The 27,981-nt window shown below is 38.9% G+C and overlaps 1 protein-coding gene across 5 annotated transcripts in view; it reads left to right on the top strand.

Moving 5' to 3' along the window:
* The first annotated feature begins 309 nt into the window (after positions 1–309).
* The window catches only part of Ptp10d (Protein tyrosine phosphatase 10D), a 55,344-nt gene continuing 27,672 nt past the window's right edge, over positions 310–27,981 (top strand). For 4 of the 5 annotated variants that reach the window (XM_076435544.1, XM_076435541.1, XM_076435542.1 and 1 more), the window contains exon 1: positions 312–2,476. In XM_076435544.1, coding sequence (XP_076291659.1) covers positions 2,372–2,476 — 105 coding nt within the window. In that variant the 5' untranslated portion in view covers positions 312–2,371. Of the gene's footprint in view, positions 2,477–27,981 lie in introns of all 5 variants that reach the window. The other variant, XM_076435545.1, reaches the window with a different exon arrangement.

The following is a 27,981-nucleotide window of genomic DNA, read 5'->3' as shown; positions in this document are numbered from 1 at the left end:
CCCCAGAAGGTACAGTTTGTTACGCTCCTGGCACCAGGTCTGTACGTGTACTGTATGTCTGCCGGCTCTATCCGTGGGTTACATAGACTCTAGCTCGATGTCCAGCGAGGGAGGAAGGCCAAAGGAGCGAAGCGAGAAGGAGTCGTAGCTGTTCGTAGCAGGCAGCAGCAGGCAGTAGGCAGTATGTATTGGCTGGTATTGGTATGTATGTAGCAGAGAATGCGCGAGATGGTGGGAGTAGTCGTAGCTAGATGATGATGATGGTAGGAAAGGCATGGTGGTGGTGGTGGTGGCGGCGCGGCGGCTGCGCCGGGTATTCGGCCTGGGCAACACTGGGCAACCGGCGCGGCAGGCCGGCAATTCGGTGGATCGAGAGAGGAGGGAGATCTCAGAATGGAATGGAATGGAAAGGCAGTCAGGTTAGCCGAGCAACGGTGGGAGAGGCTAGGGACGAGGCAAGGCAAGCGATTTAGCTGCTGCTGGTTCGGCAAGCCACGAGTTTAAGTGCCGAGGTCCCGTTGCCCGTGCCTGCACCGGGTGAGGCGTCATGAAAGCGCGCCAGTTGATCGAGTGCACCTCTCGCCGGACGAAACATCGGATTTCCCATTGTTGATTCTACGTGTTTGCCCCTCGTTCTCTGTTTCTCCGTTTTCGTAGCGAACTATTTTATTCGCGTGTGTCTCTTCCAGCCGCTGTTAGACTCCGTTCAAAGAAGAGAACGGGGATTAGGATACGTATATACCCCGATCCGTGGACAAAGGATAACCGTTCCCCGTGTGTTTTCCATGAGTTTCCCCGTTCAGTGATGGTACATGTCCCTGTTTCCGAAATGGTATCGCCACCGTTCAACTAGGACAACGTGCGTGCTGCTAACAAGAGTACATATTCAAAAAGCTCTCGGTGATACGCGTCGCGTTCTCTGTGTGATTCAGTGGTTTTCTTCGGTTCCGTGATCGTACTCCGCGAATCGTACCTTGACATATTGATCCCGCACAGGTGTGGCCTCCACGACGGAACCAAAAAGTGATCGAAACAATGAGAACTCGTCGTGTCCCGGCCAGTTGCTTTTAGCCTGAACAGATATGCTCGGTTTCGCGGTTGGTGTTTCACCTTGACGGTTGGAGCATCGAGTGTGCCAGTTACGTTTCGGCTGATAGTTTGACAGCGAGGAGACAGAGCTCGGAGCGGAGCGGAGGGACCCCCCAGGGGCCGAAACGCGGATGGAACTGTGATCCTAATGCTTCTCACGTTCCTACTACAATTTTCTATTCGCATCGTCGACGACGTCGTTAACGCAGGCCGTTTACATTCCAGAAAATAGTTGACAGTATTTATCGGATTCTAAGGGAAACGCATAAGCGTGCACAGGTATTATTTACAAGTTACACATATCGGTTGGGTTCGTTAGCTCGCCGCCGTTGCGTTGTCTCGTCTCGTCTCGTCTGCGTCTGGAGGGTGGCATCCCTCCCGGTCATTATCCCATTCCAAGTGTTCCGAGCAGTACGTTCCGCGAGGAGGAAAGTGTCTCGCATCTATCCAGGGCGGCGAGAGCATTTCCTTTTTAGATTCCAAATTAACGGGAATACCATAACGTCGGACATGCCTGTCGCCGACAAACCCGGTCGTTCCTGGTACTAGATCGAATTCGACAGTTGATCGACGACGGTATGTCGACCGTGTCTGTAACTTTCTAGTCTGAAAACTACTAGGAGGGACGAATTAAAAGTTGTCGACGAAAGTACCCGTGCTGAACCAGCTTTCGCAGTCATGACGGAAGGAGGAACCATACGAACGAGAAAAAAGAAGACCACGTGATCACCGTTCAGTTACCGAACCGCTCGATTAGGAGTAACGCGAAAGACTCGGCCGGAGATCAAAGGTGACTGGCAGTTGGTTTGTGACACGACGCGACGGTGACACGACGCAGAGAAGGCGCAAAACAAGTGGAAGAAGAAACAGCGTGTGTTCCAGAGCCAACCAACCAGCCAGCCAGCCAGCCAGCCGAATTAACAGTCGTCAGGGTTGCCGATGGATATGGCAGCTGTCGTTCCTTCTGCCATACTTCGAATTCGCTGCTGCTGCTGTTATCGACAGCGTGCTACCTGTCAGTCGGGCGAACAGGTGTTGTCGCAAGGTGTCCAGGGCGGAATACATGATTTCTCGTGATAACAGGCAACACCGAGGGAATTTCAGTGTCGTCGATCGATCGAGGGACTGCGTAGCCGCGTTCTTGCTCACGGAAAAGTGTTTGCCGGCAGGTCTTACTTAGGCCGAGCAAGTAGACCAGAACAGAAGAGAAAGGGGGAGAGGATATTGGCGAAGCGAAGGAGGCTGCTGCGGTGGATAAAATTCGTTGCGTATCCGTTGTTTCATGACTTCGTTAAGGATGAAGAGCAGCAGCACGGCTGTCGATCACCCGAAGCCGAATTTCACCTTTTACGGCACTCTGCTTCTTTTCTTGACGCTGCTCGCTGAGGTGAGTGGAATGGCGACGGATAATCGTATGAATCTAGGACGTGTTAGTCGAATGCCTTTCTGCCAACGATTCCGTGCATGCACGAGAGTGTCATACTCGAGACTCGAGACACGGTGATCGAGGCGGTGATCACATTCACTCCGATCTGGAACGGTCTGTGTTTACCTGTCGATTCTTTGCTTGGGTTTAACCCTTTTCGTCTCAAGGTAACGGGCCGTCGCTGCCGTGCGTCGCTACCGCCGCGAAAACCCGCGCCGCGCCGCGTCGCGTAACGATTCATCTTTACCGCCTTGTATGCTTTCGGAGGATTCTTCCGATATCTTTTTTCCCGGTCGAATCGATTCTCTTCTGCCTCATGCAATTGTTTTTTTTTCTTTTTCTACTGTCGCACAGCGTGGAGCATTTTGTCAGAAAAGACGGAAAAGCTATTTTAGCGTTATTTATGGGCTCAAGGTCTCTCGTAATACATAGTATAGTAGGTCTTTGAATTCGTCTTAACGTCAGCTATAATATGAAATCAAAGAATCAAAATGATCTTTATTTTCTGTCGAAACAGAATTTTTTTCGAAATTTTAGATGTACATACATAGAAGCTTGTGGATGTTAAATACTGTTAAATTTTTCTTCGAAACAGTTTTTCCTCAGATTATCGGAAACCCTTGAAAAATCGTGACAATGGAGCTCTTGGAGCTCTAGATGAAATTCAAAATTGTTGAAACGTTTTTAAAATTGAAGATGACAATATACGTATGATTTCCACTCTAATAAAATCATTAAGGAAAGAAATAACATTGCAGACAGTTTTTACTTTGCATAAAGATCCGCTGTCTAGCAATGACCAATTCTGAACTCGAATGACACAGAACCTAGCCTTTTAACATTGTTATTTTTTACTGACTCTACAAGAGCATGTTCTTAACTATAATTTACTGACGGATAATCATGAATTCTTGAATTTTCATATTCGAATTTTCGGAATTCTTTTTACGAATAATGCACAAATAATGCAGCGTGTTCTGACTTGTTTCATGATGTCGCTAATAACCTAGCAGTTGATGCGACACATAAAACTATAAATAAAAAAAGTTCATATAATTTTTCACTTTCGTTTTTCCTCAGTCGATCGATTTTACTCTGTACAATGTGTTCCGATTTCTTTCATCTATCAGGAGCAAATTTTTCATGAAAATTTAAGATTTTAGATTCAAAATAACTACTCTTAAGAAATTATATTATTCGTTACTTGAACCCACACAGTATTGCTATTTTAAGAACCACATATTTCTGCACAATTATCAATTATTTTCCATCAAACTACAAATAATCTCTTACCCTGACTTACATGAATGTCCCAGATACAATATCTACTCTTATCATTGGACGGTGCATATTTATGTAAAATAGAAATGATCTACCTCAAATTGCAACGAATAGAATAGTTGTGTAAATAGAAATTTATTGCTTTTACTATTATATGTATAGAATGGTTTTCCTATTCTACATATACATATGTCACCTACAATACTATTATAGTTTTTGTTAGAAATCTAGAAAATTTGCAGTCTACTTAAGAATTGACTAATCCGTTTACTCAAGTATACCTAACTAAATAACTCGAAGATTATTTGGAAAATAGTGAACAGTTGCCATATTGATTGTAAGACATTTCCAGCTAAGCAGGATGATCGCAAATCACAAGAAAACGTCTACAAATCAATACAAGTCTATCTAATCTACTAACTAAGTGGTTCTAATACGTTCCATGAAACGTGTTAAAAAGTTTCAATGATACCAAGAGTCACGAGTCACGAGTCCTTTCGATTAATATACAATTTTATGCGTTCATTATATGCATTGTATAATACATAGAATTCGCACTTTGACCCTGTCCTTATCTTCATAATTGAATGACGGAATCAATCGCCTGGTGTTTATGAATCTGTAGAGTCCATCAATACAAAACATGCAGGATTCCTAGAAAATCAATTCGGAAGAATATGATTTATGGATACTGTTCTCGGAACTATCGCTTCTATTGTGTAAGTGTTAGCAGTATCACACTAATTTTGTTAGAAAAGTCAAGGCCATTCACCATTTAAATTTTTACATAATTCTTATACATATAAACAAAGGATTGCTACAATATTTCGCCTAACGATAGTGGTGTGACAAGTCTCGAAATATCACTGAATAATTGTGCTATTTTTTCTAATATTTTTTTTCTTGTCATTCATCAAACCAATTGTTCTTACTTCTGAAAACAGTTGAAATCGTACGGTTCAATATTTAAAAAGTTATCATCTTTTTAAGACTGTCTGAATATTGGTGGGATTCACTCTGTATGTAGTATGTACATATGTATGTACCTTGTTGCGATAGAAATACATCACGTTACGGAATTTTGTCGAATTAATTCGGTTCGTTAGACGAAAATCCAAGGTATCATTGTCGCGGATCGTTGCTCGGATAAGCATACTGGTCTCTGTCGTTGGATCACAAAATCACAGGGGTCAATGGGCATCAGCGTACGAGAGGCATCGTTCTCGACAGTTGGGAAAGTCAGGCGAGTTTCGCAATTCAGAGACAGAGATTGGCCAAGCAAAAAAAGCTATAAAGAAATTCTTCGAGTTCCCCTTCACTGGACGCTAACAAATTCAATTTTATTTTATTACTACATATCTTCCTTCGCGTTCATTAAAACGGGAGCGTTAGAATCAGAGAGAGGCTGTACTGTGAAATGTATTCCGGAAACTTATAACTTGTATAAAGATTTTCTTTTACATGATAATTACTCGAATCTCAGTACTGTTTAATATCTTTATCTTTGTTCTGTTTAACATCTTTGTTCTGTTCAACACTACACCTACCGACCATCAAGTGACTATGTATAATGACTAATGGGTATGGCGTGTATGTATGTTTTTAAAAAGTGGTTTTAGATAATAATTTCGTAGATATTTTAGTAATATTACAAACGTGTTTTTGATTCCGACTTGAAAGGAGAGAAAATTTCCTACGACACTTGAACAAACACAGCTTTACCAAGCGCGAGTAAAACGTGATTGACGTCATCAAATATCTTCGAGTGATTCTTCGAATGATTCTCCGAGTGAATAGAGCGGGATAATACTTTAAACAATGCAAGTAGTTTGATAATAATTATGGTTGATCACCAGCGTGAAAAATACATGTGATCATACTATTTAATTTGTGGTGATTAAACTTCGGATTTTCTGTATTTATGGGAAAAATTAAGATATTTGAAACAGTAAAAAGTTATATATTTAAAAAAATTTTTTTTTCAATATACAATACATGTACGACATTTGTTACCGGTCAATAATTATTAGCTGGTTAGGTTAGTCACAAACTAGGTTAGAACAAACAATTGTACAAAAAGACGGAAGATTATAACCATTGTAATTATCAGCAGTCGTTATGCATAAACGATTGGAAAAGATTGAAACTTTTACACGCACACACACACACACACCTTAGAATTCTTTTAATATTTTTCAGTTTTGTATTTGGTCCGTTCATTTCGATCGGAAACGCATAAAAGCTATAGTCTACTTATGTATAACAAAAAATAATGCAACTTTCCGAAGAATTTCTTGGAGAAAATGAAACTAGAAGCACGATGAAGGATAGAATATAGTTTAACGACTCGAGGAAAGTTTCTTCAGCGAAAGTCAGCCGCTTTGTATCCAACGAGGTTTGCAAGAAATGAAATTGTTTTACGTTCGACCAATGGCCCACGCCCATTTCGATTGTCTTCAGAAATCGAAATGGTACGAGTTGCCTTGAAATAATATCGTGTATCGAGGATTGCCGACTGTGGTATAATATTACGGGATACTATACATACATATAATAGGTCATTCACGTATGCCAACGAGAACAGTAAGTAGGCTAGGTGAAAGTGAATAATGCATTGATCGACGGAAAAATAATACAATGGCGAATTTTGTGTGCAGACCACTTGAAAATTCAGTGCAATTCGATAAAACAGCAGAAATCGAAACAATAAAGGAAATTAGTATATATGTATATGTATATATTTGAAAGAAAATCTCATAATGAGGTTATGGATACTATTGGATACATTATTTTTTTGAAAATAATAATTAAAATAATGAAAGTTATACCTAGTATATTTATTTTGTTTCATTACAATTTAACTAACGCTAAACCTACCACTGCCGGTCAAATGACCGGTTTTATATTTTTCATTTCACAATTATTGAAATTATCAAGTTGCTTACATTTCGATCGATTTCTTTATCCAAGCACATATTGTAATAAAAATGGCAAAAAATCTAAATACATAGAGTCTTGTCATTTTTATAAGCTAGAACACACATTTTCATCGCTTTTAGTGCTCGGTAGGTAGGTTCAGTGTTGAAAAATGAATTTGGAGTTACCGTGCCAAGATCAAATATCAATGCTTTTTCTAAACAATTCTCATCCGGATTATTTGAGCAGAGACAGAACATTTGGCCGATTTGTTTGTAAATCGAATATTTTCGTTGGATACTAGTAAAATGGGAAGCAACCGTGACATTATTGGCCTAGAATTCGGGACTCATGACCGCTTGCTAAATTAAGCGCTTACTACGAGGAACCTGTTCACCGAACAGTATGTATTACAAATAACTGAGATTGTCGACTTATTTGAAGTGCCGCAGAAGCCGAAGCTGCATCAACGGATGCGCTGAATCTCGCCCGTTCTGCCTTGGTTTTCTTTTACCGTCGCCGCGCGCCGTCAGCAGATTTTCAAGCCCTCCCGGCTTTTCCTAGCGGCTTTCCAAGCCGTACAGGAGAAGGCTAAGCTGGTGAAGATGCAGCTTAACGCATAAACTCGCCGTTTCACTCGTTAATTCCCTACGACGCGACACCCCTATCGCAACGATCAAAGGTTTTCCACTAATGTGGCACGAACCCTTCCCGACAGATTGTAGGCAGTTTATCCGTCCATGGGGTATAAAAATAAGCTGTAAGTTTCGTTGGAAAGATTACGCTCGTCGTATATCATCCAATTAAAATTTTCACGAGCCATTTTTTAATTTATTATACATGCCTGAACCGCGGTTAAATTGATACATATAACAAGCTCATTCTCTCTGATTCGTAGCAGATTCTCGGAAACCATACGCCTGACATTTCATTCATTTTTGTTCAACTAAATGGGACAGGGAAGCTAATTAAAGTTAGGATAATACATACAAAACGCAACAATACTACAAAAATACGTACGAAGTGTGGACAGTCACAGTCTGGACAGTTTTCGGTAACCAAATTCTCAAAATTTGGTCGAATTAGTTGAGCAGTAATTATTTTTGAAATTGATTCTAACGCTGGTCTGTTAATCTTGACCTTTCTGCAGTTTTATTATTTTTTAACGTTGAAAATACTGGTTCGCACATGTATGTGCTATCACTGCTACACCGAACATAGCTGAAATACGCCTAATTGCATATACATAACATATTGGGGTAATCGGTCGACAGATAAATAATTGTTCGATTAATTTCGATTAATTCCAGTGTCGCTAGATAAGGGGAGAGAGCACGAATTGAGGGGAAAAGGTTACCCTCTCTCTCCTTTCTCTGCCAGTACCGGATGTGTCAGTGTCACGTGACTGGACCGTGGCGGATATCTAGGGAAATAGCGTCGTAGAAGACGAAGGGTAGAAGTAGAAATTTATTCGTGAATCGTTGATTAAATTTTTGCCCAACTCTGCCGTAGACTTGCATAGTGTTAGTTGGTGAGGCGGCAGCAGTGGCGGTACGGAAACAGGGACGATGTTTTACATACGGCGCGGCGCGGTGCGGCGGTAACTATGAAGTTTAAGAGTGGGGGAAGTACCTAAGCGGATCCAGGATATGTATGTAGTGACAAATGGGTTATATGTACCGACTTCTTTTATGACTCAAACAAACAGCTGATTGTTTCACAGCAAAGATATGAGGGGGGGGGGAGAGAGAGAGAGAGAGAGCGAGCGAGAGAAACTATACATATAATAATGTATTCATTTTTTCAAGATTAGGTAGATAACATACGCTACGAAAAAATTAAATTATGCGTATTCGGGCTTGAGAACCAAAATATGCACAGAATGGTTAATAAGTTCTCAACAACCAATGTGGATCCAAAACATGCATAGAATTGTTAATAAATACTCAACAGCCAGATTTTTTATCCAAAATAAAATTCTATGCTGAACAGCCATTGGAAATCACACATGCATACAATAAATACGAATTTTCTTATTCTTATTATACGAATTTTCACGAATCGGGTAATCATCAAAGAGATTACCAATCAAAGAGATATCTTGATCACTGTAACTGTAAAATAAATTATAGTATACAATGGGGGTTAAGGGTTGATCCGACGACACCTTTATATGTTCAGTGACGGAATAATGGTAAAAAGACAGATTGCACGCGTCGTTAATGTGTGCGACACACTGTGAGAAATACAAACGGAAAAAAGTGAATATTGTTAACTCGCTGAATGAGAATATCCCATTAAAAATTGAGCGGACAGACTAATAAAACAGGCGTCGCGTCGCGTCGCAAGGGCAAGAGCGGGGCTCACGCGTGGTTGTCTGTCGCTTGTCACTCGACCGCGCGCGGTACGTTTGCGCATCCGGATGTGGGCTTGGAGTACATCCTGGCGTATTCAGGGAGCATGCGGTCGTTTGCAACGAAAATAGAGCAGACGGGAAAAATAAATCAGCCCGGTACAATATCTCTCAATGACACGCGTCGTTGTATCGCGATCGTGGTTGGGTCCGGTCTATACACTTCGCGTCAATACTATGTGCTACAATAAGACTATAAGACACTGTACGAGTCGTTTAATGCAAACACAAGGTTAGGATAACGAGGAATTAGGTACAAGTTCTATCGAATGTTCAAAATTAATATAGTATATTAAAAATTAATAATACATTACAATTAATTCGTTTAATGACAATTAAATCCTTACGATATGGTATTAAACTGAACAGACAAAAATTGGACTTGCACCACTTTTGCATTCACCCTTCAATGCAGGGATTGGACCCCTTCTCTCTCTCTCTCTCTCTCTCTCTCTCTGCCAGTACGAATTAGTCATGAACACCGCGCCGCGGCCGTGGCGGAAGCGTGGGGGAATAGCGTCGTAAAAGGATAAGGTAGAGAGTAGACCGAAGTCTTACAATTAATCTGGCAAGTCTGATTATTGGGTCTGTGAGATCCATTAATTGAATTTGTACTGTTTTAACTGTGTTTGATTTATCTTGGAATTTTGAGAAATTCTAATTTGTCGCCGAGGTGAATCCTAGTTTTACTAGGAGCAGTTTGAAGCACCATAGCAACGTTAATATTATGCAAGAGAAGCTTGCAAGAGAAGTAAGTATTATACATAGAATAGTACAGTAGTAGTAGAATAATAAAATAGTACATACTGCGCATATTACTACTATACAGTAGAGTACAATTAAAAATTAATTTTGTATTTCGATACAAATGTTTTTAAATAATTTACTTTGTTTCGATGTAAAGTAAAACGATCATGCCTAAACTACTTCATAGGTGCTCCATAGCACACCATAACTACTTCAACTGAAAAATGTAATGTAAAACCATTACGGAAAATCTGCGGGTCGAGGTTGTGTCGTATCTGTTACCCAACGAAAGCGAATTAATACACCTGGTTCTCTTTTTACACGACGGAGGACATGTAAAAAGCTGCCTGAAAGTGCACAGCATGTGAAACATGCTTTACGAAACTGCATAAATGACATTGAAACGTACTTGAAAAATTATATAAGCAAGGAAAACGTGTTGAAAACCCGTGGAAACATTTTATGATGTCACTTCGTGTTTTTTAATTTTTGTTTTGATATTATGAAAGTACAGACCAAAAACAAGTCGGTCCGGCATACGTCTTTGAAATGACCTTCCTTTGACGTAGTTTAACGAGGCAAATGTGCCTACCTACATAACAAATAACACCGCAAGACCAACGTCTATCATTAAGAATAATCAAAGGAACCAGACAAACGACAATAACGATATTTTAACCATACATACATTACTCTGCGCAACATCGATCATACGACATACACGGCATACTCGCATAATTGCTTGCATGGATAACGCACTTCAGGTAACAAATAGTTTAAGTGGACAACAAAGTTTCGGACGTCTTCGGAAGCTTTGAAAAATCACGTCGATTGTTTCTTCAACGCAAAGACGGCCAGTGTTTATAATATGTACATGATGGAATATACACGAATATAACAGAATGTATACTAGAATATGTACACCGGTAGGTGCCAGAATATACGCGCGCGCGCGAGAGAGAATATGGTAGAATACATATAATATATGTAATATGTACTTAGAATCCACCAGTAGGTACCAGAATGTAGCAGTATATGTATACCAGAGGGTACCAGAATATACATACCAGAATGTACCCAAATATACCAGAACATACTATAAAAACGTAATACACATACTGTGCTGCCAGAATGTTAACAGAGTCGTAGAAAATGGTAACTACGTAATCGACTGATTGTAATATTTTTTGGTAATAAAGAGGAAATCGATGCTGATCCGAAAATCGTATAAAGACTTTTGCAATGACCCAACAGAACGATGTTTGAGCGAGAGTTTACGATTGAAAAATCCATTACCCGGCAACAATTGCAACGAAGCTCTCGGGATCCTTCGGAAGTATTATTGCAAACGTTATTATCTTCGTCATCGATTGCATTAGCTACGCGATTGTACTTATTGTACATGTACTACATACTTACATAGAGACCCACGCGAACATGCGTCTAGGTGTCAGAGTTGGACGCACATGATTATGTACGACCTTATAACGGAACTCCGCGGACACTGTTTTCGAGCACAACTCTCGAGAGAGACAGAGAGAGAGAGGGAGAGAGAGAGAGAGAGCGGAGGCCGTGGAAAACGGTTCTTCGGCGACTGGCCATAAAACGCTTTTAATTTGCACCAACGTTCGTGTACGGTGTACACATCGATCCTACCTGTTCTTCATGCGAAAAAATTTCACGCCCGACCGTTCGCTGATCGCGCGAGAGCCCCATTGTGCCCACTTTCACAATGAGCTTGTTATCTACGCGCTGGGCGCACTTCACCGGAACACTGTTTTGTTTTTACACATAAACAACCTTGCGATCGCCGAATAACTTGCATTTTCTTCCCATAAGAGAAAAAGAATTACAGACGTTCGACCGTTTCCAGCGCTTGCACACTGTCACTGTCAATCGCGTGGCTCCCCGCTAACAAGGGAGGGTTACACGCTGATTTTAATGGAAATATTTTGTTAATTGAATGAAAGGGGGTGAAAATGGCCCTCAAAGTTGGGGTGGTAAATTCCATTTTATCGAATATCTCTGAAACTACAATTAGACCTAGACGAAAATTTCAAAGTCCGATTTGTGCGTCTTTGAATGACGAATCTTCTAGTGTAAATTGATAAAAAAAAATGATTTTGTTTATAAACATACGTTCGAAATTAACTATTCATTGCGAAATTTGTATAAAACATTACAATTTTTTCATGAAAATTCATATACACAGTCTGTATACCTCGATGAAAAATATGGGAAAAAATTTTGTTTTGTTTTGTGCGGTGATAATAATCATATGCCAGATATTTAACCAGATATTTGAGGGTGGGAACGAATCGAGCTTGCTCTATCTTTTCATAAGATCAACTCTCTGTGTGATTCCAAGAAGGTATGTATACTGCCAAATGATATGGAATCATTTATTATTGATAATATGTAGGCGTGAAAGGGATGCTGCAAGATGATCTACAACGCGATTGAACGTTACAATAAATCTTCGTGATAAACCTCTGCCCGAGAACCATGGTGCAACCCCGTCTTCAATATTAATACTGAAAGAGTACTCCTTGTACCAGTGTGCTCTGATTGTGAGACACTTTTAATAGCTATCTACTTGCAGTCTAGGTGCAGTCTAACTGGGGGACAGCGAGTTAGCATCCTCGACACCTCAGTCCTCCCTACCTCTTCAGGATTTCATTCCTACTTCTTTGGGGTGTTATCCCCACCTCTTCAAGGTTTCACCCCTAGTTCTTCAGGCGAAACTAAACCTAGGTGCTTGAAGCGGGTCCAAGGATTCGCGAAGGCCGCACATGCTTGACGACCGAACCTTCGAATTTTCCAGACATCTGGAAATCACACGCGCTGTAGCTTCAAGCACCTAGCCGCGCTGAGCCGACGAAGGGACGACAATTTTAGGCATTTCATGGCAAGGGACTGCATCGAAGGTGCCCAGATTCAGGCGGCAATGTTATTAAGCCAAGCACCTAAGCGGCGATAGGCCCAACGCCAAAGCCAAAGCCAAAGCCAAAGCCGTAGCCAAACAAGAAAAAGTCACGTACCGGGCCCACTGCACAATAGCGATGTCCCTGCCATGAACGTTGCCTAGCGCGAGCTTCTACAACCGGTTTGCTCTGGTGTCTACGGCCACCCGAAGATCGTTTACTGCACTCATAGACTATACAATAAACATAAACCCATACACACGGCATGTGTAAATATAGAGTACGTGTACAGAAAAACAGAGAATCTAGTGAAGCAAAGATAACGCGGGAACATGTGAGGTCACAAGATAATTCCAAAATGGCTGGCAGGACAAGATCGACACTGACGCCTGTGAATTTTGTGTATATCTAATTAAACATGGATGAAATATGGAAAAGTTGTTAATACTCGGAATTACTGCAACTAACGCAACAACCTAATATCAACTACATTGCTTTATACACGAGCAATCTCATTTACTATACATATGTGTAATGCGCGAAAGGATCCTCTAGACTACTATCGTATTGAAGTGATTGGGTTACATAATTTAAATCGTGAAATTATTTCGCAAGAGAACATTCGTCCATCATTTACTTCTGAGTCAGAATTTATGAATTTACATGAATGGCGCTGAATGGCTCGTTTCCCGAAAGAAGAAAGCTGAAGTCTTAATAGCTGTCCACTCCACTACTACATATGTTGCAAGTCTGAAATAAGAGAAGTGGTGTGATCGCGTGATGGAAGCAGTTGTGTCTTCAACTATTTTCTTTCGGGAAACTGCTGGTACATAGTAGGAAATTAATTATGTAGAATTGGGTTTCAGCGTACGAAAATTATTGAAATGTTTCTTGGATTATTTTTAACCAAATAGCGTGAAAAAATAAATAAATTAATAGTCGATCAAATTTAAATAATAGTATTCTACATAGAATGATAGAGTCTATTGCAGCCTAGACTATTACACCCACCCAGCAAATATAATATACATGTTATATTAAATATTACAGTAGAATATAAACTTGGAATAGAGTATTTCGGAAATATACAACCTATAAATATAAAACCTATCTTATCGTAAGATGTCCAGGATCCCCCCCGACTGCGCAGCCTTGCAGAGAACATCCCGAAGTACATTCTGTTCCGTGATGGGACAGACACAGTGACTACATACATACAACTTGGTAGCAATAAGGAACGCGTTTCTTGCTTGCGAACCTTGATAAAAACTCGGACAATTGAGGGGACAAATGAACGCAGCGATACTTTCTCACACTTCAAAGTCCCACGGTGCCTGCTGCAAACTTAGCACACAGTGGATACGTCAGCAAAATGACAGAAAACATATTAGCAGACGTTGTTTCGCCTACAGCTATTTTGCGTCTCGCGAAATATTTTCGATTCTGCTGACAATCCCAAAATAATATAATACTCTCGGGGATTCCATAAAAATGTTGACCCTTTGCATTCGGAGCTATTTATCTGGAAAATTAAACATTTCCAAGTCTTCTAGAATCTAGAATATTTCCGTTCCCCATGATTTTTGAAATTTTATGCATATGAAATTGGTATAATACCTCCTCTGGTACAATACCTATAAATGTTTAGTAATTGATTAAATACCGATATATTTTTGATAATGGAAACAATATCTTGAATAATGGTACAGCAATTTTTAGCGGTGCCTCCTCAGAGGTGACTACCGAGTGCAAACGGTTAATATGTATAATGTATTGTATGTATCAATTTTGTTCGAGGAAAAAATTGAATTTTTCATGCTCGCTTGGAATATATAATTTGATCAGCAACCACCGTACGTTTCACGGATCGCACAACTTTATTGCCAGATATTAATCTGTTGACTGGCGATTTTCTTATCTCAAGTGCATGGACACTCTTAAAGAAAACGTAAAATGAAGTTTACAAAGATTCTGCTGCTGCGATACGTAAGAAAATGGAAAGTTGCTAAAAGTTGCGTGCGAACGATGAATTAATTTCGATTCTTCGGTTAACGGATGAACGGATAACCACACACTGCCGAATCAATTACAATGCCCTCGAAACAATATTTGCCCGAGACTTTCAAGAATTTGTTTATGCGCATATCAAACCGATCGGCGGCATGTCGACGGTATCACCGCGCTCAACCAATCGAGTTGTACATGTACATATCTATATGTATTGTATCGTACACCTATGTATGGTATATGTATACATATTACTGTTACATAAGTCGTATCTGATGTCATTGTTCGGATCAATGACTACTTCCTTGATGTTCCAATTCCCTGAGAATATTCCCAGCAGCGAAAATTGTCCGACTTCCGGCATGTTCTACGCAAGGGTTTATGTATTAAGATTGAATCGCGTGCGCGATAAAGATACAAATGATGCAGGCTAGTGTAGCTAGCACGTGCACTCGACTATCTCAGAATTCTGACGTCATTTGGGGGGATGGGAAAGAAAATCATCAGACTGGTTCTTCTACCAAACACTATGTTCTTACCCTTCTTTTTATCATCGCTGCGCTCATTTAAACGGGGCCCGCATCCTGTTTTCAGCTGGTTTTGTATGTAGTTATTTCCTTTTCTTGAAATCCCTCTGTATACATATACTGCCTAATTTTGTGAAAGTTTATTCTACCAGTTCTTATACTGTACTGTATTATAGTTGTAAATTGAATCGACCAGAGAGAGATGCATAGTTTGGTGTTTTGAGTTTTCGTTTTAATAGGTGGACTTTTATGGTAGAAGAGATAGGAAAGTCATCAGCATTTTTTTAAATGGGATCGTCTCTTTTTCCTGCATCAATCGAGGAAGTTTCATATTCTCTACAAAAATGTATTAACCTATCGATTAATATCGAAAAACTAAATTAAATTAATTTTTTATTACCAACATTTAATTATTTTCACCTAATTGAGAGTTATCCGAAGTCCTAACCCAGACCAACTTTTTCGAAATGATGAAACTCGCCTGAACTTTCTCCCGCGTATTCGATAAAATTGCACGTGAAAATAAAATCGATGTACACGAGTTTCGAGAACTAACTAAATAAGTGTTATTTAACGAGTAAAGTTTTCGAACATTAGTCACAGGACGCGTTTGAATCACGTTAGTATTGCAATGGAGTATGAAATCCGACAATTTTCGCACATTTTCATGTGAAACTTCTACCAAAATGTAATACTTCCATCGGAACCCCACTTTAATCGGTATTAAAAATTCAGTACGTCATGCATATCGATGAACATTTCTGTTCATGCGGTAACGTTTTTAATCATTTTATTTCGCATTCGCTTCGGTATATGTACAAGTATTTCTGCTATACTCGTTATACCACGTATGTATCATTATCAACGACTCATTATTTTCCGCCTTAGAGTTACATAAATATGAGAATTATCGAAAGATATACATTATGCATCCTGTTTGGAATTATCCTAAACACGATGGCAAAACATCCAGCGATGGGAACAATCTCTGTGTTAATTGGCCTCAGGTATAATTGGCGTTTCTGAATGTCAAAATTGTAATTTTCATAGATAGAAATTGATAATTGTTCTATCGTTACAACGTAAAATGACTCTCGAATATGAAAATATACAAAGATATATCATAGAATTCTATGGAAACACAATGAAATCATCTAGAGCAGTGTGTTTCCCAACCTTTTCCGTGCCATGTCCTACCTACACAAGTCTTTCTAAAATTCTTATGCCACCTACGTAACATACATAATTTTTAATATTCAAAAATTGAATTGTTCACTGAAGGAACTTGTAACCCCTTTGCTTTACACTCGGAGCTATTTTAACTCAAAGATTAAACATTTCTTCCTTGCTAGAATATTTCCATTTCCTACGATTTTTTTGAAATTTTACGATTCCTAAATGTTTAGGTAGCAGGGGTGTGCGAGATTCCCGAAAATGTTCGGGATTCCCGTAACGATATATCCGGGATTCCCGAGAATTCTCGCAAAGGAAAAAGTAACTTGAAATAACCTCGGTAGAGTAACCTTACTCGCGGAAGCACAACATTTTTGGGACACCTCGTATGTGTTTTTATCTTTTATGCATATCGCGAAATATCTAATTACTCGGAGTTGCATTATCTGATCACTTTTTTCGTATTTATTCGTATTAGAAACCACTCGTTAGGTCCTTTTGGATATGATACAGCCACTGGCAGCCGATTAATGGACTTCCGGTAGGCAAAGTGCCAAATATGTTTCTATGCAGCGATTTACCGTTTCTTACTCGGTCTGGACTTGAAAAAATTAAACAAGTGACCGTGACTAACGCGTTTGCGGTCACGTTTCAACCTTAGTGAACGTAAATCTCTCTCCAAGCTTCATACTAGCACGTACAAGGATTAGCGTTGCCATATAGTCTGCTGAACAAGTACAAAACTAAATGCATTTGGGCGAATTCAACCTGATCGCAAACTCGGAAAAATCTGAAAAAATACACATTAATAATTACGATGAGGCACAACTACACATAGTAATGTAAACGTGGTACCCTGAAAACTTCAATACAAGATCGGCAATTTTATGCTTCCGGATTTTTCGAAAAATCGATTTTGCAACTAAAAATTCTGAAATAATTTTTGTGTCGTGTGTGCTATTAGGTAGGATGTTTATGCATTTTTCGTAATTTTTGTTGAGCAGAACGGAAGAACAGAGTATAATTGATTAAATGATAGGGGTAGGGGTGCCGAAGGGGTACCCCTTCAAGTGGTAGGGGTACCGACTTGAAACTTGTCACAGAGGGTTTCCCCTTTGGGAGCCCTATATCGAATGGTCCGACCAAAAATCGATTTGGCTCGAGGGCACTTTTCTTTTCTTTTCTTTTCTTTTATGATCATCGATTGCGTCAAATACGAAAGTCCTGAAAATTTCGGGCGACGCGTACAATCGACGCGAAAACTCGACGAATATCCGTGTATATTTCGAAACGACAATGATTCACAAGATTCGGGGGAATTTTTGATCATTCACGGAACCGAATGCGAGTTGTATAATTCTTTGCTAATTCCCAGAATCGGTACGATTGCGTCAACCGTTCACGGTACAGATTGTGCAACATGAATTATCCGACATCACTTTCTCTCCGGGACTCGGTCACTCAAAATTAATTTTCTAAATGACGGTCGCGGAGTGGACAAGTCACACGCGACGGATTTTCGATTAAATCACCTTACAGTTACAGGATTGAAGAATGGCCGAGAATGTTGCGTGACTCACCTATATGCTAGTCAGTCTTGGATCCTATACATATAAGGCAATTTAATTGAATAGCCGTGTGACTGTGCGTGATATACTCTGTACAAGGTATACTATTATGTAATAAGGTACTATTCACAATATTTTAGTATTTTCGCGGGAAATAATGATGTACCGTTCAGTCTGAAATGGAATAGGTTGCAGGTTTTACAAAAAAACAGAACCGGGAAAGTGAAAGTGCCAAACAAAAAAACCTGGTTCCACTGTGACTTCTAGTAACTCATTTCGATATACAGTGACGACCGGTAAAGACAAGTTCTCGAAAGTAAAAGTTTCTGTTTGAACTGGACCTATAGCCTATACATGTGATAAAAATAAACACATTTTTCTCCAACCGGGATACATTCACCAATATTAAAAACTAAAAACGTTCCCAATGCCTTGATTGCTACAAACATCGAATGCTATTTAATATGGATATAACGATATTAAATAATTATTACTAGACTGCGGATGTTTGTGCAATTCTCAATTTTTCTAGACAAATCTTAAGAAAGCGGTACCAAATATAATCCTATTTTCATTGGTGTTGTACAATTTTTTCGGTTCAAAATAAATAAAAATCGTACTAAATTTTGACGAATTTAACTCTATAAATGCATAAAGATCCGCAATCTAATTATTAAAGTTAAAAATTGATACACACACATATTCCGAATACCTTATTTATTTGAGATACTTGTGCAAATAATCTGAGAACTGAAGGATTGGTTGTGTTTCTCTTATGAAAGGTATTTTAATAAATGTTCTAAATAAATTGTTTTTTCATGGAACCTTTATCATTATATTCGTTATTAGCGCGTTCAGTTTTTTCAGTTGTATATGTTCTATTTAGGACTTCCTAGAAAATTTAGTGGAGAAAAAAAAGCAATAGTTCCTGTACGAGTTGCATGGGATTTGTATACTGTACTGTACTACACATTTTCTGTGTCCCAGAAACTTGAAAGATTTCAGTTCTTATGGCAATACATAATAATCATTTGGGTCTAGCACACTCTCTCGCATAACTGTTTCCCATATCTGTCTTCAAAGGATAATGTCCATGAATAATAAGAAACTTGGAAAGAAGAAAGCGAGATTATGAACCTTGTACATGGGTACCTCTTACTCGCTAAAGAAAATTCCACCAAGTTAACTCAACTTGTAACAAGTTTTTAGGTGACAAAGAAAATTTCCTGTTCTGGAACTTTGCAAGTTTCCATGTAGAAAGCTGTGTAATAGGCACTTGTTCCTTTTGCTACATTTTATTATCCTAAATGAAAAGTTTATGTGCTTCTTCGCATCCCAGTAAACTCCCAGTGCCTTGAAATATTTAGCGAACATGAAAAAATCGTTAAAGCGAAGAGCCTTTTCATACTTTGTAAAATGGTTCAATGAAATTATATTGAAAGTTTTATTCTAAATTAAAAAAGTGTACTGTATTGTCGTTATTTGAACAGTTCTTTACAAGTAACAGTTCTTTATAATGTTTTACATGGTATCAAAAATGAATAAAGCTCCTTTGTAATAGTAATTATTCTACCGCAGTGCTGGAAAAGTATATTAGAAACGTACAGAAACGTTCAAGTAAGCGTAAAACAATAACAATAGCATGAATAACTACCCAACATCTTCATCAAGTTTAAGAATCGATCAATTGTTTAAGAACCGAAATTTTCCAATTTCCAAAAGTTTGGTTAAAGGGACATTTACCAACCGAATTATCTCTATTTTTTATTTGCATTGACAAAACAAACACTTTCAAATCCACATCCGAAAATGTCAAAGTCCAGTATTGCATAATTCAATTTGAAAGTCAAATTCGCAGTAGACCTTGCGGAACCAATCGGATTAGAAACCGGATATTACATTTAAGAATCGACTGATGTAGAACTGCAGTCAACAGGAATAACTGGGATTTAACATTCGTTAGAAATCAATTAATCAACCCCCCACCGTTGGGAATATTTTTAATTTATGCAGTTATATATAAGCGTTGCATCGCCGAACTGGCAATTACGTAAAACTAAATTACGCAAAGTTCCAAGTTGCGCGACCGCTGCGCTGTGCAGGCCTTCATTGGACTGTCTGGAACGCGTTTCCTCGCTTAAACCCGCTCGAAAACCGTACAGTTCTGCATTGCGCTACTTCTGTTTTGATTAATTGTGTCGCGATTTCTTCACAGTTTTCGTATTTCGTTTCTTTGCAACTTTCAAATACAGCACTTCCCTCGTGCTGCTGTAAATGCAAAAAGGGATATGTATTCATATTGCTGGTTTTTGCGTTCAGTGAAACCGTGTTTAGTAGAAAAAGAATTCTGCTTAAGAGATCCCATGTAAATCTAAACAGGAAATTAAATTACTCGTACATGGACGGCGGAATTTTTATGGAAAATACAAATTTGCCAAGTCAATGATGAGAAGCGGAGCTGTATATCGCATCGGGATGCACCGTTCGCTTCAAATCATGTTAATTTCGTCAATTTTAGGGCATATAATATATAACATAAATATATATATATATATATATGTATATATATATATACAATATATAAATGCATAAAATTCCAAGTCTTGTTGCAATTATCTAGAAACTGGGTGTACGAGCTCGATAAGATATTGCTAGATAAACGCAAGCAGAGGACAGTAGTTTCGATCAGCTGAAAGCGTCCGCGAAACTGCTGGTAACAATCACACTGTTCCTTTGAAGCAACGGCTAATCTGACGGTGCAATATCCTGACAAGAGCTGGATTCAACCACTAATCGTTGGATAAGATCTGCATGCGCTCAACGATCCAACTTCTCTCTTTTTTTTTATTTAAACGATCCGACTTCCTGTTTACCAGATGCTCGATACGTTTCCTTGGTCTTGTGTAATCTGACGATTTATGCAATGAACAATATTCTCGTAAAGGAAAATAAGTTTGATTCGTGGCCATTTCAAATTTAATTTCAGTCAATCTTACTTGTATTGATTCGTATACCGTGCTGTGTATCAAGTGGCCTCATAAATGTTGAGCTGCGCATATGCAATTTTAAATCTGTTGACAAAAATAAGCGACGATGAAATAGTAACAAGACTGTGTATTTGAAGCGTCCGTCTATTATTAATTATTATCAACTAAAGTTTTAAGTATACGAAAGAAATTAAAATGGTATTTAAGAAAAATTTACTTTTGTATTTTTACTGACGGAAACTATTCAGGTTATTCAGGCAGTGTCTTTCGTTATCATAATTTCCATAATTAATCGATATTGTAAAAGGTTATAGAATATTATATTATTATTATATGTGTGCATACATGTTCTGTATGATAATTTATTGCAAATCATTTGAAACGGAATGAAATACTTGATTCCAATTTTGAGGATTTCGCAAAAACACACGATTTATAATAAATTTTTAATTACCGAAATTGTTTATTCGAGAAGTGTGAACAAGTGCATTTAACCGTCATTATCATTATAATCTATGAATGCTTTAAAGCGTTATAGGATATTGTATACAGCACTGTGTATACATATTACGATTTATGGCAAACAGTTTGAAATATTCTATAATAAATATTAAATTGCTTTTCCGACAATTTAGTTATGACTCGTAATTTCTCTGATGAGCAGTTTGAAGAAACACGAGTCTTGGATTGTAATTAGGGGAATTTAGTTACGGTTTATTTTAATACGATACATACAATATTATAAAGACGCATGATTGTAATTACGATAACAACAAGCCACTTGTAGACTTTCTAGTAAAAGAAAAAAAGGCCACTTTTAGTTGATAAAGAAGCGAGGAATTTATTTCACAATATACATATTACCGATTACTATAATTGAGCTCTTTTTATCTACTTACGGATTGCGTAGTCTTACCACGGTATGAATAATTGCTTTTGTCGATATTCTTTCCACACAAGTTAAATAATTCCTTTGATGTGTGATTTTCTTTATCTTTTTCAATAGCCTTGACATAGTTCACTGTTTAAGGCATAACTCTTGGTGCAATTCCTGCATTAGAAAGGCCTGCCATATACATATAATCAACGCGACGACGATACCCAACACCTCTTCGCTTTGCGTCCATTTAATAACATTGCTTAAACTAAATTACTTAATTCCCTGTTGTTACGATATTGCATTTAGCCGTATGTATATCTTACCGAAAAAATACACCAACTAATTATGTTTAACGTTCGATGCCGAATACGATATTAATATTAATCCTTGAAGAATAATGATTTGATTTAATAACATTTCGCAAAGTCAATTAATAATATATACAATTCCTTCGCTTGTGTGTCTACAAACGCAATTGTCAGATTCAGTTCCACATCAGTGCCAAATCAAAACGCAATTCATTTCGTAGGCTCTAATAAAATTTACTGGTTTACCGAATAGATTCAATTTGTACTTTAATTACTCGCACTCCATTTTCCACACGTACCTGGTTACATGGAACTTTACACATCACTCCGACAGGAACACATTTTTATTCTTATTATTTATTTGAATTGTTAGTCTACAAAAACATTCACGAAGAAAGTGCTACAAATTAATGTATACACTTGAAATACTTGTCGTATAACAAAAGATTCTATTTGACATTTTTATTTTTAGTATGATGGGTCATTCGTGAATCTCTGCACAGAGCACAGAGAGCACAAGTTAATAAATGCATTAATTAATGAATTACAAGTTGGAAGATTATCCGCAAAGATTTCTAGCGTAGCTGTGACCAATGTCGATCGATAGCATCGAGGCCATCGTCGAGGTGTGTTCTTCGACACGCGAGTTTCGCGTGACGACAGCTTCGGCCATTATCCAACTTTGCCATCCACTTTTAGCTATTACCGTTGAATTGTCCAATTTCTGTAATTGCTATCGCCCCACTAGTTTCTAACCTATCAACTAACTCTTCGGTTGTTATGCATGTGTGGAATAGAAAAATGTATAAAGCACAGTGAGACAGGTTGAAACGTTTTATCTCACTCCGACATTGGCATAGTCATTTCTGATGTATAAATTGTATACTAGTTCAGGAATACAATAAACATGTAATACATAACGAGACACCGCGAATCTGTATGTAAAATGAAAATTGTTTGTATTGCTTGCAAGTAGTTAGGGTTGCCGTATATAAAATCGCCAACTACACGAATTATTAATGATAACGATATACACGAATGAAATATTGAATGAATTTTTGAAATGATAGCAGTAAAATGATTTATTCGAACCGGGGCATGCGTTGATTCCAGCTGCTGTCATCCGTTTCGCACATAAATAATATTAACGTCCTATACAATTTCCAGAAACATTGTACGCGCGAAATTGTTGAAATCGAGGTAGCTACGACCTTTCTGCAGACAAAGGATGCATGCCACTTACGTAATCTATGTATTAATGGTACAGAAACGACTATGTATACGAATGTTATATCACGAATTGTTGCCAGGAATGCGTCACTTCCTCTGCCTGCTGGTTAGATGAAAATGCGCTTGAAATCACACGTGTTACTCACTTGACATCGAGACGCGGAAGTCGCTTCGTCAACGATTCATCAACGATTCGCACAGAGCAGACTTTCTTCTTCTTCATTAGTCCGGAATTAACGAAGCGAAAGTGGAAATGAAATTATAATAATCCATACTGCAACGATGCTCGGAACTACAGTAATAATTATATAATTAGGGCGTAGATTTTTAATTCATCGATGGGAAATTCCCCCCACTGCCATTTTGATTATTCGAGAGAAAAACATTAACGCAAAAATAAGAAAATCATTCTTATTTTTTTGTTCATTACATGCCGAGGTTTAAAAAAGTGTGTTCTAAATATTTGCTTGAAATTCATGTCGAGAACAGTTCCGTAATTTAGTTTCGTCACGATGCGATGGTATGTAGTCTCTTTGTGTTTGCGATGCACAAAAAGTGATGACTTTACACTTTTACAGAACTCGTTTCAATATTTCAATACACGCACACGTAGGAAATAAATGAATACATATTCGTAACGGTGAGGAAACTGTGAATTTAGAAAAAGTTTTACTCTGCGGTAGGAATAGTCACCTCGCTAATTATCAATTATGGGTGAAGGTTAAAAGATGATTACGATTTTACTACATTTTACAACACATGTAATGTTTGTAGCGTTTTTAAACAATTTAAATAAAACTCCAAGATAAAATTAAGATTCAGAGATTTATTTAATAACATATTTTCCATTCTGGTCTATTTCTGTCTGGCATTTTTCAGATAACTCATCTATAATAGTAAATATATATCTTGATTTAATCTTGAAATTTTAATTGAAAAACGCTACGAACTTTAGTTCCAATTCAATAATTCTATTAACATGGATACTTGTACTTGTACTAAATCAGGAAAATTTGGAAACGGCAAACATGTATTTGAAACGACTCTAAATTATCGAGAGGAATCTCAGTGAATTTTTCGCATATTTATTATACTCTTCGAACGATGCGAACGTTGCCGCAAATTGTGACGATGTTTATGAAAATTCCCGCGATATTTTTAGTCTACGTCGACTGGAAACGGTATAACGAATGGATTGGCGTATATTCTCGGTTCTATAATGATTTATCTCGTTAAACGGTGCGTTGCGCGCGTTTCAATTCGGAACAATACGCCTTGCGACGCGCGACGACGTCGCGTCGCGGTTCGCGCGAGCGGAAGAATGACGCGTTCGCGTTCGCGTTCACGAGCGCTTGTACTTCTGTATGTATCCTACAGCCTACAGCGCTTTGGAATTTCGCGAGACGCCTCGAACAAGTATGCCGCGACGTGCAATAATCGCATTCGCACGACTATGTAACCGCGTGTCTGTCTATCCTTCTTTTTGAAACAGCAGCGACGTTCTGCATTTTCACATGACTGATACGAGCGGAATGCGGCACAGTCAAACGACCGATATACACAGGGAAAAAATTTCAAACTGGAACGATCAATTTTCATGTTTCATTTTCATGTTCGCTCCGAGAAGGTAAGCTTCGTTATTACAAGTATTTTTTCCAATTGGTAGAGAACACGATCAATAGACTGGGGGATCTTTGTGCAAAATAAAAATCTGCTACTTGAATTGTAGTAACAAACACTGGACCGACATGGACAATTCTTTTTGTAACTACAATAAATCCAAGGATTCTTACATCATTCGATGCCTGTCGTTTTCTCCCGCATCAACCGATTTCGATGGAATTTTCGCAGTGCATATACAAATTGACACAGATCTACAAAACGTACTTTTTAAATGTTCGATATAGGTCCACATAAAAAAGTTACGAATGCAACTTTTAGTATTTTTTCTACACAATTCCGACCTATTGCAATTTTGTCAGAATATTTGTGCGCCCAATATTGTATTTGTGACCGACTCTGTATAAATTGTACGCCTCCGAATCTCTGAGAACATGAACCTAGTCGAATCCGCGGCTACGTTTTTCCTTATTTTCATCAGTTGTAGTTGTACCGAAATATGTATGACAACTATGTAGCAATTAATGCTGTAACCGCAACAAACTGTCTTACGTGTGAACGGCTCGTTGCTAGCTGCAACTGTTACCTCTACCTCGAAGTCGAAGCAAATCTCAAATGTTCCTCGAGTATACTATAGTTTAGTCTGATTAAAATGTTTCTGTAAATTACCGTTTGTTCAAGACGTTTAGGAGCACGCAGCACCGGAAAGCCACGAAATGCTTCTCGTTGCTGCTTCAGTGCTGCAGATTTAAGGTAGGCGCACACTAGGCGCGGCGCGGCGGCACGCCGACCACTCCCCCTATTTTGACTTTCTTCCATGTAGTTCATAGTTGTATGTTTTACATCACGCATGGGAAAATTTTTGCTCGATCGGAGGCATTTTCAAGGAATACCCCCACTTCTCCCGGCCGCGCGTCTCGCTCCCTGTGGCGGCCGTAGTGCCGTATCCCTTGCAAATGCCTTCGATCGAGCAAAAATTTGCCCATGCCTGATGTAAAACATAGAACTATGAACTACATATGTATACGAAAGTCAAAACAGCAGAAGCGGGTGGTCGGCGTGCCGCCGCCGCGCCGCGCCTAGTGTGCGCCTACCTTAAATGTTCAAGTTTTGCGCAGGTCATTTACTGCAATTGTAAACATTGAAAAAACTGCCGCCGGAGTACAAGTGTTACACAGTCACGCGTTACATAAAGTGGAAATGTAGCATTTCTATACTGCGATATTGCGTATCTAGATCACAATACGTACAGAGTATCAGTAGTGTCACGCGACCAGACGAGGTCGCGCAATCAATGGCGGAGAGGCATAAACCTTTCTGGTATTTATATAGTACGCGGTTACAATGCACACAATTAATCCGTGGAATTTAATCAATTATACCGCGATGAATTCCGCCTTATCCGAGTCTGCGAATAGAATGATTGTTCAGGGAGAGGATGGAATCACATTCATTTGTCTCACTGGTAGTTGAAAAATGACTATGTATTTATTATAACACAATATATGTATACAATGTATGTATATGTAATACACTAATTCTATGTATTCGTAAACACTCATTTCTTTATTTTACACAACAAAATGCACTTCGTACATTATTTTTTTAATTTTAATTTATATTTAATTTACATCATACTTACGATAAGTCAGAATATGCTACATGTTTACGACGGTACAGTTAGGACAGAACACGTAAGAAGCATTTATGTATACAATGTACACGGTGTCCGAAAAATGACGTGCTTCCTTGAAGGGGCTGGTTCCTGATGTCATTCGGAAAAGCTTTTTCCTGCGCGAAAATGTTCTCCGCGACTTTGTTCAGGCGGTAGACTCGTTTCCAGGATTGCAATAATGCAAATTACTTTTCAGGGCGACAGCGCCCTAGATCGATCTTTTATCTAGCGTTTTCGACTACTGCGAAAACCCCGTGTTGCTATTTATAATATCATCGAGAAATCAGAACGCGAATCCCGCACCCTTGCAATCCTGGAAAAAGAAGTCTACTCCCGTAAGGAGTTATTAAAGGAAAACACAGACCAATCATAGCGCGGCTACAATTGCTAGCGGCTACACAGTGGCCCAAGAACCCACTGCTTCTGTTGGAAATGTTTCCAACGTATAGAAACCTGCAGTAGCCGCGCTTTGATTGGTCCGCGTTTTTCGTTAATAACTCCTAAACGAAGCCACGGAGAACATTTTCGCAAAGGGAAAAGTTGCTCCAAATGACGTCAGGAATCAGCCGTTTCAAGGAAGTACAATATTTTTGGAACACCCTGTATACAATACGGTGTAAAAGGGAGTGTGCGAGCTCCGACTCTGCGGAAGGGTGACGACGACGACGACAACGACGACGAAGGGAAGAGGGATCGATATGCACCTCAGCGTCGCGACCGGATGTAGGAAGAGCAGAGCAGAGCAGAGCACGGGGAGAGGGTCACAGGAAATCTTTCGAAATGGAAAAACTTGGGGAAGTTATGTCGCCTTAAGACGCGACGCGACGCGACGCGACGGAGGGCGCGATGGTTGATGCTCGTGCAATCAGAAGGGATTCAACGAGCCACGAAATTGGAATTAGAGCATTCATACACCGCCAGACTAAATGATAAGGCACCGTGAAAATGGGATAAGTGCTTGCCATCAAGTACGGGGCGGACTTCGTAACTTGATCACGTCCATTATCTCCGACACCGTTCAACTAATTCGAATTAATTTGCGTTTGGCGCATTAGGGTTGTAGCATGACTTCGCATTCACGCGACAGATTCTCTTCAATTCTAAACAGGGAAACGTTCTTATTTTATTAGCAATACAAGAAAATTTTACAATTTTACATATTTTGTAGTCTACATATTTTCCTGTTTTATCAAATTTAACCCTTCAGGAC

Source organism: Lasioglossum baleicum, chromosome 12 (genome assembly GCF_051020765.1).
Source record: "Lasioglossum baleicum chromosome 12, iyLasBale1, whole genome shotgun sequence".
In the NCBI taxonomy this organism is placed as follows: Eukaryota; Metazoa; Arthropoda; class Insecta; order Hymenoptera; family Halictidae; genus Lasioglossum; species Lasioglossum baleicum.
This window is presented reverse-complemented; position numbering and strand designations above follow the sequence as displayed.